This window comes from Gambusia affinis, linkage group LG13, assembly GCF_019740435.1.
Source record: "Gambusia affinis linkage group LG13, SWU_Gaff_1.0, whole genome shotgun sequence".
Lineage (NCBI taxonomy): Eukaryota > Metazoa > Chordata > Actinopteri > Cyprinodontiformes > Poeciliidae > Gambusia > Gambusia affinis.
Window position 1 is genome coordinate 21,159,859 of NC_057880.1, and position 15,815 is coordinate 21,175,673.

General features: G+C 37.0%; 1 protein-coding gene across 6 annotated transcripts in view; it reads left to right on the forward strand.

Annotated features, from left to right (window-relative positions):
* Window positions 1-15,815, forward strand: part of zmp:0000000755 (phosphofurin acidic cluster sorting protein 2) — a 162,936-nt gene that overhangs the window by 103,666 nt on the left and 43,455 nt on the right. For 2 of the 6 annotated variants that reach the window (XM_044135800.1, XM_044135799.1), the window contains exon 1: window positions 9,107-9,561. The exons of 2 other annotated variants lie outside the window; for them this stretch is intronic. In XM_044135800.1, coding sequence (XP_043991735.1) covers window positions 9,356-9,561 — 206 coding nt within the window. In that variant the 5' untranslated portion in view covers window positions 9,107-9,355. Of the gene's footprint in view, window positions 1-9,105; window positions 9,562-15,815 lie in introns of those variants that run through there. 2 more of the 6 variants (XM_044135798.1, XM_044135801.1) reach the window with 2 other exon arrangements.

Consider the following 15,815-nt stretch of genomic DNA (forward strand, 5'->3'; position numbering starts at 1 on the left):
CTCTCCTGGCTGCATTGTCTAGAATAGAGGAAAAACAATGAGTGCCAGGGGAGTGTGCTTGTACGTTCTTCAGATCAATTGAGCTGGTGTTGTAATGCTGCTGAAAGGAAGGGAATTATGAATGCTCAATGCAGAGTTCACGTACAGCAACTCTGAGATGAGCTGGCACATCATGTCCTTTCTAATTTACATACCTTATGATCTAGCAGGACTTCATGAACTAATTTCATATTTCCTTGTTGTTTTTTATAGCATTGTCAAATGGTATGCCTGTCAAAATCTTGAAATATGTGAGAAAGAAAACAAATCTGCCCTGCTCAAGAATCTTGTGACTTTTAAAAATTGCAAATATCTTTATCTAGATTGAATTGCCAGATATGGTCCCCTTCAAAAAAAAATAGCAATACGACCACAGATTTCAGTTTTTTAATAAACTTTGTGTGAACATCAGCTTTCTTGTGTTGCCACAGATTCTTCAATGAGTTTCATTCTTGACATTATGAACATCCTTTTATCCAAACCAGGTATCTCAACCTCAAATCTTTGGGAACTGCTTTCCTGGTACTTTTAGATGTATCCCTGTTTTCACACTGCTGGTAACAGGCTGTACATTTCATTTATGTTTGTTAGAACAGGGAAGTACCTAAAATTTGTAAGAAGGTCTTGAGGATTAGAGCTGTGGACCTCTGGTCTGTGTGTTAGGTGCTGTTGTCGTGCTATAAGGTGAACGTCTGCTGCAGTCTCAACTGTTTTGCAGCTTTTTCTTCATTAGCTTCATTCATCTTTCCATCAACTTCGACCAGCTCCTCTTTCCCTGGTAAAGAAAAACATCCTCAAAGCATCATGCTGCCACTTTCATGTTTCACAGTGGGATTTGTGGATAATGTACTGTCTTTTTTTACCATAAAGAGTTTTTCATGAAGGAAAAAATAATTTAATTTCTGTCTTATCTCACCAGAACACCCTCTTTGACAGGTCTGCTGTGTCTTCTATGTGGCTTTTGGCAAATTTAAACAGGACTTCTTAGAGCTTTCTTTCAACAATGGTGTCCTTTTTCCCACTCTTCCACAAAAGCCATATTTGTGGAGCGTCTGACTAATATTTGTCCTTCCAAGAGCTTCTTCCAACTGAGCTAGGGATCTTTGTGGCTCTTCCAGAGTTACAATGGGCATCTTGGCTGTTTCTCTGATTCTTCTTGGCTAGCCTGTTATGGTAACTTTGAAATTGTGCTACATTTTTTTCAGTTTTCAGATAATGGATTGAGCAGTGCTCTGTGTGGTGTTAAATGCTTTCAATATCAACTAAAAGTTCAATAAAGTACAACCAAGTGTGAGGTTGTTGAACACCAGTTGTAGGAGGAAAACAGGTGTGAATATTTCTGCAAAGCACTGTCTGTGAAATTTCCTATTAACTATTTATCTTTTTAGAAACCTTAACATTGCCACAAAGATTTTTTCTTTGATAATAAACCAATTACTGTTGTTAAAGAATCTAATTTCAATCAGAACCTCTAAAGGGCATTTTCATTTCAGCAGTGGACTGCTACCTATTCCTGAAATGATCTCAATTTCTTGGGTTTCTCAATTCAATCAATTTTAGTTAAATCATTATTTTACCTATGATGAAGATAAGATGCCTCTGACCTTAAATAATAGTAGAAGATAAAACTTTGAAAATTAGGTTTTCAATGTCTGAGTCTATTTTCTAAAATCTACCACTAACTGCTCTCAGTAGATGCTGAGATGATGCAAAATTCACAGCACAACTTATGATGTGTAAAGATATGCAAAAAAAATGCGAAATTTGTTTCTTTATTGCAGTAGCATAATTTCACGCCAAAATAAGAACAATACATATTATTTATATCTTATTTTGGGGTGAAATTTGTATTTATTTGTTTATTTATTTATTTTTACATACACTTTTGTTGAAAACATCATGTGAAAGAATAACCATTTTACACAAAATCACCTGTTGGCAACAGCATCCATTACTACTTGAATCAAGTAAGTACTTGTAATGTCTGAAGAATTTTTCAAATATCATACTTTACTTTTTAAGGTGGATCAGACCGTTGCTAAAATTAAACGTTCACCCTAGCACCACCCTAGTATAAACATATGCATTTCATACGTTTTATGTAGTGTCTCCTCATAGGTTTTAAACCAGATGTAACAGATAACGCCTTTTGAAAATTTCCATTTTTGTCTCATAAGTCCAGAGAATATTTTTCTAAATGTCTTCAAGATCTCTTTGGAATAAATTTAGGTTAGCCTTTGTGTTGAGGCATGCTTTTTTTTTTTTTGGTTTTTGTTCTTTGTTCTTTTGTAACTGCTACAACTACAAAATACTAAATAAATCTTTGGAATATACTTTTGCCCACTTCAAGATAATAAAATTGGATTTTTTTTTTTTTTTTATACTACATAATGATTTATTCAGTGTAAATTGTTTAGGAGATTATTTAAAAACAACAAAAAACAAAAACACATAGTCTGTCAGCTAGTTCAGAAAACAGACCCTTTTTTAGAAACTGTATCTCGTTAGTAATCCAGACTGTTAGGATTACTCATAGAGAAATACACTGAGCTTTGTTTCCCTACAGCAGTGTTATAATTTCACTGAAACAGAGATAACTATGTGGTCTGCGTTGTGTCTTCTCATTGCAGCTATCCAGATTTAATAAGATCTATGATCACAGACATTTTATGTTTCACCTTTCTGGTGAAATGCTGCTCACACTAAATCAGCATCACAATCTAAGCCAAGCAAAAAATAAATCATAATACCTGTGATGAATCATAATTCATGAAACTGTGCACTGATGGCATCTTGTCAAAGGATATAATCCATGAGAAATAATATCCTTAATGTGCCGGGCTCGCACAACCTTAATTAGATCAGCTGCTTATCTGCAGCCCCTTAGCTTTTTGAGGTGTGATTAGGAGTGAGAGGTGCAAGGCGTGCTTTACGAGGGAACGATGTGTGCTTTAGATTGATCTGTTCTATTGTATCAGGGCATGTGGCAATCTCTCCAGCAGATTAAAAATAGACTGGATCTTTAAATTGGGCCTGGCTGCTCACTGGAGACCAATAGCTGAGCACTGAGAGCTGGGGTGGCAGAAGGATTGTGTGTGGGAAATGAGCTAAATCACTGTGCGCGGTTTCCGTGATGAATGAAACCTCCTCTATAGTCGTGGTAAATGACTTGGCCTTGATAGACTCTGACGCAAACCCTACTTTTTTTTTTCTCAGTGCAGCTCCATAGATAATCTAAACAATTAAGTTGTGAAGATAAAACTTCAATTCCTTTCTCCTTTCAAACATCAATGAAGTCAACAAGGGAGAGAGAGAGAGATATGTTTCTGTTTGATATCTCTAGGTGGTCCTTATTTTCTTTTTGAAGGTAGCAGGAGACAAAGTTATAATTTACAATGCAGATGATTTTGAAACTCTGGTACAGTTTTTCATACCTAGACTGTAGCTGAAACAGCACCACTAATAGATAATATCTTCTCGCCCGTGCATGAAGCTGTTATTGTGCTACAGACCTTCTTCAGTGACAGACCTTCTTTGTGCATTTTAGGTGTACAAAGGAACATTGTCGCAGATCCTTCCTCCCAGCAGCTGTTGGCCTTTGTTACCATCACTGCTCCTACCAATAAAATCTACTGTACTACCTTCTGCATGCTCCTGCTCATCTTAAATTGCTGTGATACCTGAATGTCCCCACTGTGGGACAAAAACAGATTCTATTCTATTCTATTTCAAGTTATTTTATATTTTTGTACAAGGCATTACACTTATTTTATAGAGCCTGCTAAGGATACCAATAAGTATGGCATCTGTGATTTTGTAATGATTAAGTAATAATCCTTTCAATTCAAGGTTTGGTTTTCTAAGTATTTAGGCCAGGGTCCCAATCAGCTATTCTGTACTTGTTTTATAGAATTTTTTACAGCATCTCTGCCAAAGAGTGTAGATGTGGTATTTTTATTTATTTATTTTTTTAGCTAGAAAAGACTGCTGCTTGTGTTCCCAAATTTTTGAGATTCTAGCAGAGATGTTGCTTGTTTTCTCTTTTTTAAGGGTTAGAAAAAAGGAATTCTCAAAGAGCAGTCTTGAAGTTTTCTCTTATTTTCCTACAGTTCAAAGCATTCTCTCCACCAAGATTTCTCAAAGGATTTTATTTCAACTTTTAAGCCACAATATGGGAGTTCAGTCTGTGCTGTGATTGAAAAGAAGTTGTTTGTCCTCAAAGAATTCTTCATTAAAAGAAAAATCCCATTTCAATGTGTGGGGGTGGCATGCAAACAAAACCCTACACCGAAAACAATAGCTCACACCTAAAAATAGATGTATGCTTGGAAGTCACATTTGTATTGTCTTGCTCTGGAATCATGAAAAGGTTTCAGTGAAAGGATAAGATGTTGCTCCCTGACAAAGGCTGTGCTGAGAGAGATGCATTTCAGCAATCGCTCTTCTGCCAGTGTCAAAGTCTGCTCGCCATCTCTGATGCCAGGAAGTGCCCTGCGGTCTTTCTGAAACTTCAGCACTCGCAGCCCTGTTTCTCCTCCTGATCTTTGTTTGCTTGAAATCAAGATTGGAGGACGCATGCCACAGAGCATGCATCCTGAGGTACATGACAATCTCATGGCTGAGGTGAAAGCCATCTCAAAAGTGTCAGTTTGTTGTTTCGGTGGAAACATCAGTTGTGTCACGCTACGTGCACCACCCACTCACACTGTGGGAGGAAAAAAGTTCAGTCGGGAGTGATGAGAAGGAAGAATGAGGCAGCAGAGAATCAATTGTTCTTTTAATGTCAGACACCCAGAAACATAGAGATGGTGTGCCATCTACTGGAGGAACGGCAGAATGCAGCAGCTGTGGCGAATGCGCCACATTATTTTTGCAGTATTTTTTTCGTGCACTGGATGGCAGTACATACTAAAGTACCTTTGTATTTCAACTTTCTTTGAAAGGAAAAAACAAATACAAGTCTTGCAGAGAGGCTTCATAACCTTTCAGCCTTTTTGTGAAGTTACAAACTGTAATGTAAATTGTGCATAATTTTGAATTGGTAATAAATAAAAGATACACCCCTAAATGAAATGCAACAACCAATATTCAGATTTCCCTAATCAGTAAACAAAGACTACTCAGGAGTAATTAATTATTGGTATGAATTTGGCTGTTATGTGAACTTCTTAGGTTTGTAAGGGGACATTGATGAACATTGGCATATATGCAAAACACTGTGCAGTGGAAAACAAACTCTTGAATTTGGCTGTTATGTGAACTTCTTAGGTTTGTAAGAGGACACTGATGAACATTGGCATATATGCAAAACACTGTGCAGTGGAAAACAAACTCTGCAAATCACCCAGAACAAATCCTCCCTGTTCTCATTGTGATACACAATGATTTTCAATATTCGCAGGACCCTAGACATACAGCCAGAACTTCAACAAAATGTTTGAGATTAGTGGTTTACAAATATTTTGTAACCCAAACTGCTTAAGAACTAAAATAAATTTAGTTCACAGCGCAAATAACTTTTATTTTCTGTTTTTTTCTGCTCATCAATAAAGCTAAAACATAAAGGGATATTTTTTTCTAGTCAAAAGTTTCTTTGACTAAAGAAAAAAATGTTTTATTCTCAGCAACAAGAACAAGATACTCTTTTAGCACTCTTTTTTCTTAATGCATGCTGTATTTAGCCACATTTTATTCTAAGTTTGCTTTAGAATAAAAGTTACTTGATTTTTGTTATCGAGCCTCCTAAAAAAATTTAATTAAAGAACTTTGTGCTGAGGCATCCTGTGGTGGTGCAGGGGGTTAGCGCGCCTCACGCTTGGAGGCCCTACTTTGACTCCTGGTCCCAGCGACCCTTGCCGCATGCCTTCCCCCCCTTCTCACCCTCCTTCCTGTCTGCCTACTGTCACAAAAATACGAGCCGGAAAAGCTCTTCCAAGAAAAAAAAAAAAAAGAACATTTGTGCTAAAGAGTAACCAAAATGCTGTAATGTGTTTGTCATAACATTTATGATTTTTGGAAGATTTAAATTTTTCTGTAAAAACCTTCTGTAAACATATATTTTTTACAGAAGATGCTGACCAGTGAAATTTATAGCATTCTTGAACTGCGGTCAATGGCCACAGAAAATAATTTCGAGAGGTGTAAATGGCCCACAGGCTTCATGTTGAACACGCCTGGCTTAGATTTGGCTTTAATATCGAGGTAGCAGTAGCTCAGTTGGTAAAGTATTTGTTTTATAATTAGAAAGTTGTGGCTCCGATTGCAGCTTCCCCTTTCAAATGTCAATGTGTGGCCAAAACATTTAATCCCAGGTTGTTTACTGCTCTTTGTATCACTGTATGAATGTGAGTGGCTGAACATGGCTCTAGAGTAAAGCACTTTAGGAGGTCAATATGACTAGAAAATTCCTACCAATTTAATGAATTTCTTTTATTGCCAAAGGACAAGTATGCGTTAGAATGACCTAGTGAAAGTTCAAACCTAAATCCAACTGGCAAGACTTGAAAATTTCTGTTTACCCAACCCCTCCATCCAGTCTGACTGAACTTGGCTCTTAAGTCATTTAAAAATACTGCTGGAGTTTTGCAGAGTCTGGCAAATTAATTGTTTTTCCCTCCATACACCATATCCTATTGAAATAGGTCATTATCACTGTTAATCTGCCAGTGACGAAGTGAATTCAGTTTCTTTTTTTTTAATGACTCCAGATTTGCTTCTGGCTACAGTGCTACAAATGCATCATGCGTAAACCCGGATTTTAAAAGACAGTAGAAAAGAAAAGGAGGCTTATTCACTGAATGTGTCATATTTGTGGGTTTTTGTGGGTTCGAAACTAGTTGCTTTTTTCCACTTTTCAAAGAGTTTAGTGGAAATCTGTAAGCGTTTTGTTTTCAGCCAACTCTAAACAGACTGTCGCACTGTTACCCAACCCACATGAGCATGTCAAGTCAAGTCTGCTAGACTGGAGTCTTTAGTCACAGATACTGTCATTGGATTTCCTAACATTTGCGCCATATGAATAATGACACTATCACCAGTTGAACACGAGGTTTCAGGTGTTGTACAATCAAGATAGCATGTGAAGACATTAAAAAAAGGTGGAACATGTGGTGATTTTTCTAAAGAAACTAAGTTTGAATAAGTTCACTGCTCTATTTTGTAGATATAACAATTTATATGTGACCTTTGTAAAACAGATGGCAATGTTTTGTTTTAACTGTTAGAGTAAATAAAAAAATCAAGAGTTTAAACACAGAACAAACCTGAAAGGTGAGATGAAACATATTGTGGAGTAACACAAAACAGCGGGCTATGGATAGACTTCATGGGATTTATGATGAAAAATCTTGAAAGTCAGGTTATAAAGGAGAATCTGTGGCAGTTAGAGATCAGCTTGAGTGGGCAAAGTCAAAGCATTGAGCAATCTGTTGGGATTGGTTGGGCGAGGCACTGGAGAGGCAGAGAGTTCACGGATAACCTGCAAATTTTGCACGACTATGTTGACTGAATGAACCAGAAGAGATATAAAAGACCATCAGATGCATCATGAGTCTCTAACCATTAGTTAATGTAGGAGATAGAACCATAAAAAATTAATTGTCCTGATAGGAACCATATCAAAGCATCCATCAGAATTACATTCTGAACAAGAATGTAATTTGAGTTAAAACATTTTTCAATAAAGGGTTGCCAATCCAAACTTCCAAACTTTTCCAGACTTTAATTTTCAGCATGCCAGGATGTTGTTGTTTTTTTTTTTCTTTTTCAAAATAACAAAAGCCTTTTTCCCTTTACTACAAACAGATCCATTTCAGAATGTACACCACTTCAACTTGTCAAATCTGGGCTGCATTATACTGGCCCAAATAGTGAAATCTGGTTTGATTCAGGTTATTTACATAGCACCAGTTCACAATGAATGTCATTCCAAGGCAATTAATATACAGAAAGATATAATTATCAATCTATTCACAGGACTGGAATTAGTTTCACACAGTCAGCAGCAGCCAGATTTAGTTAGTTAAGTTTTTTTTGTATTCTTTTTATTCAATTTCTACTTTTACTAGAAGAGTTCCCTTTAAGTTTATATTCACAAGGCTGCAATGAGGTACAGTTGGTAAGACTGTTGATTTGTAGCGAGAAATGTCCTGGTTTCAGATCCTAGCCTGGGTTCTTTCTGCATGGAGACTGTATGCTCTCACTCTACATGCATGAATGATCTCCAGGCACACTGACTTCCTCCCACAGTCCAACGTGACTGTTAAGATAATTGAACACTGTAACTTGCGCCACATCACTTCGGTTGGTCTCCGATACCCGACTCCAGGGTGTGTGTGAGCGTGTGTTTGTTTTTCCTATTTCAGCAACTCTGCTAGGAAAACTGGGTTTAAATAGTGGTTGGATGGTTTTGGAATGGTAATACAAAATCATTAACATAATATCAGAATTATGGTAATAATTCTCAGAATTATGGTAATAAATTGTAAAATTTAAGTCAGAATTCTGACCTTTTTCTCAAAATTGTTGGTATAAATTCAGAGATTAATGTCATAATTTTGAGATTAAAGTCAGAATTCTAAGATTTACGTTAGAATTGTAAGATTAATGTTAGAATTCTGATTTCTCAGAATTCAGAATTTTTAGTTTAAACTGAGATTAAAGTCAGAATTCTCATAATTCTGAGTTTAAATTGTGAGATTAAACTATTTAAGATTGAAGTCAGAATTATAAACTCTGAGATTAAAGACAGAATAAAGTCAGAATTGTGAGATTAAAATCAGAATTCTAAGATTTATATAAGAATTGTGAGAATTCTCAGAATCATATTGTTGAGTTTAGAGATTAAAGTCAAAATTTTGAGGCTTCAATCAAAATGATCAGAATTCTGAGATTAAAGTTAGAACTATGAGATTAAAGTCTGAATTCTGAGATCGAAGTCAGAACTGTGAGAATAAAGTAATAAAATAAATTCAGACAATTATTCTCAAAATTCAAAATTTAATTTGCAAGATTAAAGTCAAAATTGTAAAAATAATATCAGTTATTTTTTTGAATCCAATGATCCATCTCTTCTTCCATTCACCCTGAATCAGAATCACCCACATGTTTGCAAGTCTTGTAAATAAAAGTCCAACCCAACACTGCCCCCTATCAGCGGGGACAAGCCCCGCCCCGCCTATCAACATCCCCAGTCTGTGAAGGGAAACTGGGAGACCGGAGGAATACGAGCTGGCGGAGTCAGGGGATCAGCGGCTCCCGCGTTCGTCCGACGCTCAACTATAGCTGCTTCCAAGCAGTGGTGGTGGTGGTGGTGGTGATGATGGCGGCGGCGGCTGTGGACCGAGGAGGCGTTCGGGCTGCTTTCCTGAACCCGGGCAGCAGCGGACCTGCACCGACGATGCCCCCGACCGGAGCGCTGGCCGGGGCTGTGGTTCTCGGCTCTGGATCCAGCACTATGCCCGTGCCCATGAACCTCTTTGCGACCTGGGAGATTGACCGATCATCTCCAAGCTGCGTTCCGAGGTAACATGTACGCTGCTGTGTTGGAGAAACTTGTCCCACGAATCAGAATATTTTAAAAAATAAAATAAAGCATGCTTAATAAAATATAAATTGTAACGAACAACGCCCTCATTTACCGTATTGTGAAGCAGGGGAAGACGAGCTTCTCTTCACATTCCCACAAGAGAGGCTAGCTAGCACGGGAGCTAATGCTAAAGCTATCTAGCTTACAGCGTTGATGCTTTTTACTCTTCAATACATGTCAGTTTATTTTTATTTTGTTTTGAATGTTATGTGTCAGGTGCTAATTTCCAGTCGTCAAGTTAAGTAAAATTATTCCCTTCCCAAGTCACAGAAAACCCGAAGTTGTTGAAAACATTCAGTGTAAAATTATATTGGGACCGTTATACCAAGCTAACAAAAGTTCAGTTAAAATAATTTCATCTGCTTCTCGTCTACCTTCAAAACAATTTAAAAGTTTTTTTTTTCTCATGTTGCGTATCCATGTAAGACTGTTTGATCAGATTTACGGAATGCATGCCGCCTAATAGTATAACTGTCTATAAATACAGCGACATGGATGCCGAGCAGGCATCCTTTTCATCTTTTAGAGCTGATCCAACTGATCTATGTCCGGAGCTGGCAGGGAGTTCGTAGTCAACACATGTTCTTGCTTTTTATTCTATGTCTGGTTGTTTTTATTCAAATATGCATGCTCTTTTAGGTCAGCGTTGTGTGTTGCTTTGTTGGTTATTCTGCATGCGAATGTCACGGCCCATCCGTTTGGCTTTAATGGTGCTGAATGCAGAAACATTCAATACCCCTGCGTTTGCATGGATCGTCAGTGAACAGGCATTGCTGCCACCTGATCAGGAACCCTCTGGGGGGCTGTGGGTACATTAATCAGCTTTGACCTAGATCTGCTTGGTTGAAAGTGGGCTTGCAAAAGGGGAGCGTTTCCTCTGCTATCGATTTGCATGTTTGTTTTTGTCTGCTTTTGCTTTCGTTCCTGCATGGGTATGCAAGTTCAAGTGGGACTGTAGCAATGTTCCCACAATTGGAAATATGTAATGATGGTATGTGTACATACATAACCCAGTTTTAAAAATATTACAGCATATCTAGATAGATATCTAGACTTTGCAAGACAGGATGCAGCTGGAAACGCACAAATGAATCAGTCAAAGATCAGAATTGTCTCTCATCATCTAATAGAGTGTGCATCAAAATTAAGAACTCCCACATGCATGTTTTTTCGGAAAAGAAAAATAATAATTGGGATAATTTTACAATTTTTATATTTTCTGTTTGGTTCAAGTCTACCAGCTCTATTGAAGACCCGGCAGCGCTTTTGTGTTTAGACTTAAAAAAAATTCCCCTCAAACAAAACTGGCAATTGGTATTAGCTAGGATAAGTCTGAATAGTGCGTCCCTAATTATAGCTATACAACAATTTATGTTTTTGCGTACATCAAAATGTAAATTCAATCAGCTATGTATTTAGTTTTTTCTTACAATATGCCTTCAAATAGGACTTTATTCAACTTGATAAAAGGAAAGCATTTCTGAGTAACCGTAGTATGTTAGATTGTTAAATCATTTATTTTCACAATAGAGCAACTTTTATGCACATTTTAATTAGGATTGATTAATTTATTAATTTAATTTATTATTGTGTGACAGAGAGCAGGGAGTATTGCACAGATCTGCAGCTAAGCAAGTGGGTTAATATTTCAAAGAAAACTCAAAATTATTTTATAGTTGTCATTTTAAACCATGTTAAATTTGAGATTAGCATGGTTATCTTATGATATACTAAAATTGCTGAAGCATTTTGGCAACTGCAACCTGTTGCTTTGTTATGCTGCGTTCACTTATTTAAAAAAAAAGGAGACATTTTTGAGCGTAAGTTATGGCTGCAGAGTGTAGAAAATGGGGAAGGAATAAGATGGGCACATATTGCACTGATTGTCATGATAAGATTTACTAATATTGTCAGTTCAAGATGTTCTAATGTAATGCAGCCCTACTCTGAATGGCAAATCAAGAATGAGAAAGTCTGAAATCATCCAATTCCAATAATTAGCCCAATTATCTGTGCTCTTCTGGAAGTGCATTCCAGACTCCAATTTTTAAGCATTGTTCCTTCTTTGGATGCGATAACTCAAATTTCAAAGTCAGCAGTTATTACACTAAACAATGTTTGACTTGAGGGTTCTGCTTTCTAAGTGATTCCTTTGTTTAAAAGTCTGTTTCCATTTTGGGTTTTGATCCTGGCACTTGTGTATTTTATTGCACATTTCTTGCTATTAAATGCTTCACTTTTTGATGATATCATTCATAGCAGCAGCTGGTGGTGTTTGTTTGCCACAACACTGGAGAAATCATGTTCAGGTAGCAGGATTCACAAGGTCAGGAGGCTACATGATGGCGCATTAATAGAACAACTCATACATAGATTTCTCATCTCCCTTCCCCCATGACTTTCTCTGTTGTGTGCAGCATAGAAAGGGTTGTATTAAAGACAAATGTGTTTGAGTGCAGTAATAGATTATTATTGATGCACACAGTAAAACCTCACCACTCAATTGGTGGACAAAGGCTTAAAGTAGTTGTGTTTCTCTCTGTTGCATAGGAATAATGGTAATAGTTAATGAATCTGAGGATTTATGACACTGTTTATGTGACTTTTAAAATATTTATTGTAATTGATTTTAGACCTGGTGGCTTTGTGCTTAATTAATTTTCAAAGTAACTTCTGCCTTATGCAGATTTAATGCTCTCAGACATGTTTGTATGAACACTTGTGCAGAGAGCCCAACCCGAGGCCTGTTTTGGGGGATTTAGCCTTCGCATTCTTTCAGGGGTTGGGCTATTTCTCTGTGCAGCTGTTTGTTCCTCTGCTGTAGTGAATGTGGGTGTCCAGCCCATGGAATGGTTTCAAATGAAGGCATAGAGGCTGCTATTGATTTGCTGTTTGTTATTTTTTATTTGTTTTGTTTTGTTCCTTGTGAGTGTTATATGCCTGAGATCGCACACAGCTGTGCATAGTTAGTAATTACCAGCTGGTTTTACTATCTAGAACCTGGGAACTTTATTAAAACTACTGCTCTACTTTCACGGAGTCTTCTAGCACAGGTTTGTGATTCCTGACAGTTATTCTGCTGACCCCACCCTTGGCACTTGGCCACTTTGTGACATCTTTTGTCCATTGCCTCTCTTTGTAAATTTGAGGTGTGCACTTGTTCTGTGTCTGTGCTCTTGCACTTAGATTAGCTCCTCACTGCAACCAACCACATCCATGAATTTGCACGTAAAGTTTTCTCTAGAAATGCACTGGTTGATTTCTGTCTGTACATCACATCTTGTTGATAATGCAGAATATGATTGAATTTGTTTTGTTGCAATTTTATAGTCTGTGAATGAAGTTGTCCTTTGTGCTTACTTGTCTGCACTTGTTTCTGTGTCAAACATGTCAGACTGTCTGCGTATGGGGGTCAATATGAAAATTTTGACTATTGAACAAAATTTCTCAGGAGTCTGGGAAATGCAAAAAAACATTTTTAACATTTTCCCGTGTAAAGAGAGTATTTATTATTTAAAGTAGAAATGTTTTTTAGCTTGATATCATGTAGGCATCATTCCAAGTACGTTTAAAAACGTACTTGGAATGATGCATTGATACTTTCATGAATGTCTGAGAAATCATTGAATCTCCCGTGGCAACCATTCTGGGTACTCAAACATTTGTTCATACAAAGCATCTCCTATTCCCACAAAGCTACATTTTGGAGTTGCAGTCTCCAGTCGAGCTTCTGCCCTACAAAGCACTCCTACCCTGCACCGTCCTCACTAAGCTTCTTCAGACTAGCAGTAGTAAGCAAATATCTAGTGGAACTTTGAATCTGCTTGAACTACTTCTCAGTCCAACTTTCCTAAGAATGGTTGATGGAGAAACATTGTTGCAATGACGTTCTGAAGACAGAGTGTCGGAAAGAAGAACGTCTTAAAAAGACAGGGATCAATTTTAAGTCGTCAGATTGTAAAGTCAAATTTCCTTTAAGTTATTCTTGATGTATACAATATGAAGGTAGCAGTTACCTCACTGTTCTATAAAATGGCATCATGTGCCTGGAAAATACAATAACAATCTCTGATCCACAACAGGGTTTAAAAGGTTTCAGATAGTTTCTAACTGGACCGTAAACACATGAGGCTTAGTCATTATTTTGAAGAATAATATGTACAGTAGCTAAATCTTCAGCACACACTCATTTTCATTTACTATGTAACTGAATGAACAAATTCCACTATATCACATGTTTTAAAGTAGAGATGTTTTCTGCATTATGGAGGCCCATAGCTAAAGGAAATGTGGTGAGATTTTATTTAAATTTTTTTAAATTGTTTTTTTAGTGCCAACATTAAAAAAAAACAAAGCTTGCCTGTAAAGTTCAACATAGAAAACTGAATTTATTTCGCAGTTAATTTTCAGTTACATTTTATGTGAAAAAGCTCCAGTCAAATGCTCCGTCAAAACATTTTTCTTAAGCAAAACCTTAAAAAAAAAAAAAAAAATCTGAAATGCCAAACTAAAAAAAAGGATCTCATTTGGGGCTTCTCAGTCTATTTATCCAACTGTGCTGATATTTGAGAGGCTTCTGTCTGCTAGATTAGAGTTGTTAAAGCCTTGTCCACTTAAGAGGCTGCTTGGTGGAACAGTTGGACTTGAATTGTTTTGATTCCAGCACTTCCATGGCTGCCAGACTGCCACCCCCAATCTTATAAATGCCATGTGGTGTTGGTTTTGTTGCTTATTTCTCTTTGGAGGAATTCATGTTTTTCTTTGTCCGCTGATTTTAACACAAAACCTTTTGAGGGGGCGTTGTCAAAAAAAACATAAAGGACCAACACACATACCCATATTTTCCCCTTAGTTTTGACTAATTAAAGAGATCAAGAGAGATGTGGGGTAAGATTTATAATATTATTGAGTTTCCATATAAAGGTTAAATCCTGTTTGTGTGTTAATGTATACACAAGTGACTTCACTGAAATTGTTTCCAAGTGAGAAAGGGATTAAAAAGAAAATATTTGACTCCAAGTCTAAGCCTTTCAAAGAAGTGAAACAATTGTGTTTTTGAGGAAAAAAACTGCTTTGTATATTACATCTCTGCAGAGAGCTCTGTTAATGTAAATTGTTAAATATCTTTTCAGATGGGATTTTTATTTAGTACAAATAGTTCAGGTACAGACCTTTGGCTTCTCCTTCCCCAGTGCTTGCAGTCATAAAAAAATTAATATCCTGTTGTAGATCATTACTACCTGCTTCACATGGCAAAAATTTAAAATTGCCAGTTGATCTCCAAAACCAGGTCAACTGGTTTTGGAGTTGATCTGACCTCTCACATAGATGATAGACATGGTCCCACAGTTTTTGGTGTACAGCCACACAACAAAGATGACACACCACAAATAGATTTTACTCATGAACAAACACAGTTGGCTAAGAAGAAGCAATGCCGATTTGTTTATGGACTATTTGTAATGGAGGAAAAAAGAAACACAAAAAGCTGGACTTTCTGGTGTGCCATGGCAGTTGTTTAGTCATCAGCGTATTTTGTCTTTTAACTGACTGCATGTTAGTGAGTATGCCTGATTTGAGATTAAAGCTGACTTCCACGCTGACTAGACCACTCTTAAACACACTATGATATTTTTGGAGTCTGGATTCTGAGAGGTGCAGATGATTTAAAGCTACAACCTGGATCTGTCCTCCTTGGTTTGAGCTTTATTTCTTGTAAGCAGAGCTTGCTTTGTTCTGCCTGTCTGAGTTTCAGCCTCATCTTTTTCGTCTTGCTGACAATTTTATTTTGATTTCTTTCTCTTGCCCCAAATCTGATCTGTGCTGCATTTTTGTGAAAGTGAAATGGACAAACGGCAACAAAAAGTCAGAACTGGACTGAAGTAACCTGAAATCTTTGTTCTAGGTCACTTACCAGGCAGCCATCAGTGGGGCATTATTACATATATGTAGTCAACACGAATGTAACTGTTTGTGTGCGACCTCCTACATCATCTGTCCCGTTAATCCCCTTTATTTGTGTTTTTAAAATTCCCTTTATGTTTATTATTGGACCAAAGATTAAACGTTGGTGTAAGATTACATAAAATTAGACCTGTATGTCTAAGCAAGTGAAATTTACCCTTTCACTTGCTCAATATCACATTCTTCTCAAGGCATGGATGTTGTTTGTCTTGGCATTAGAGCTGCA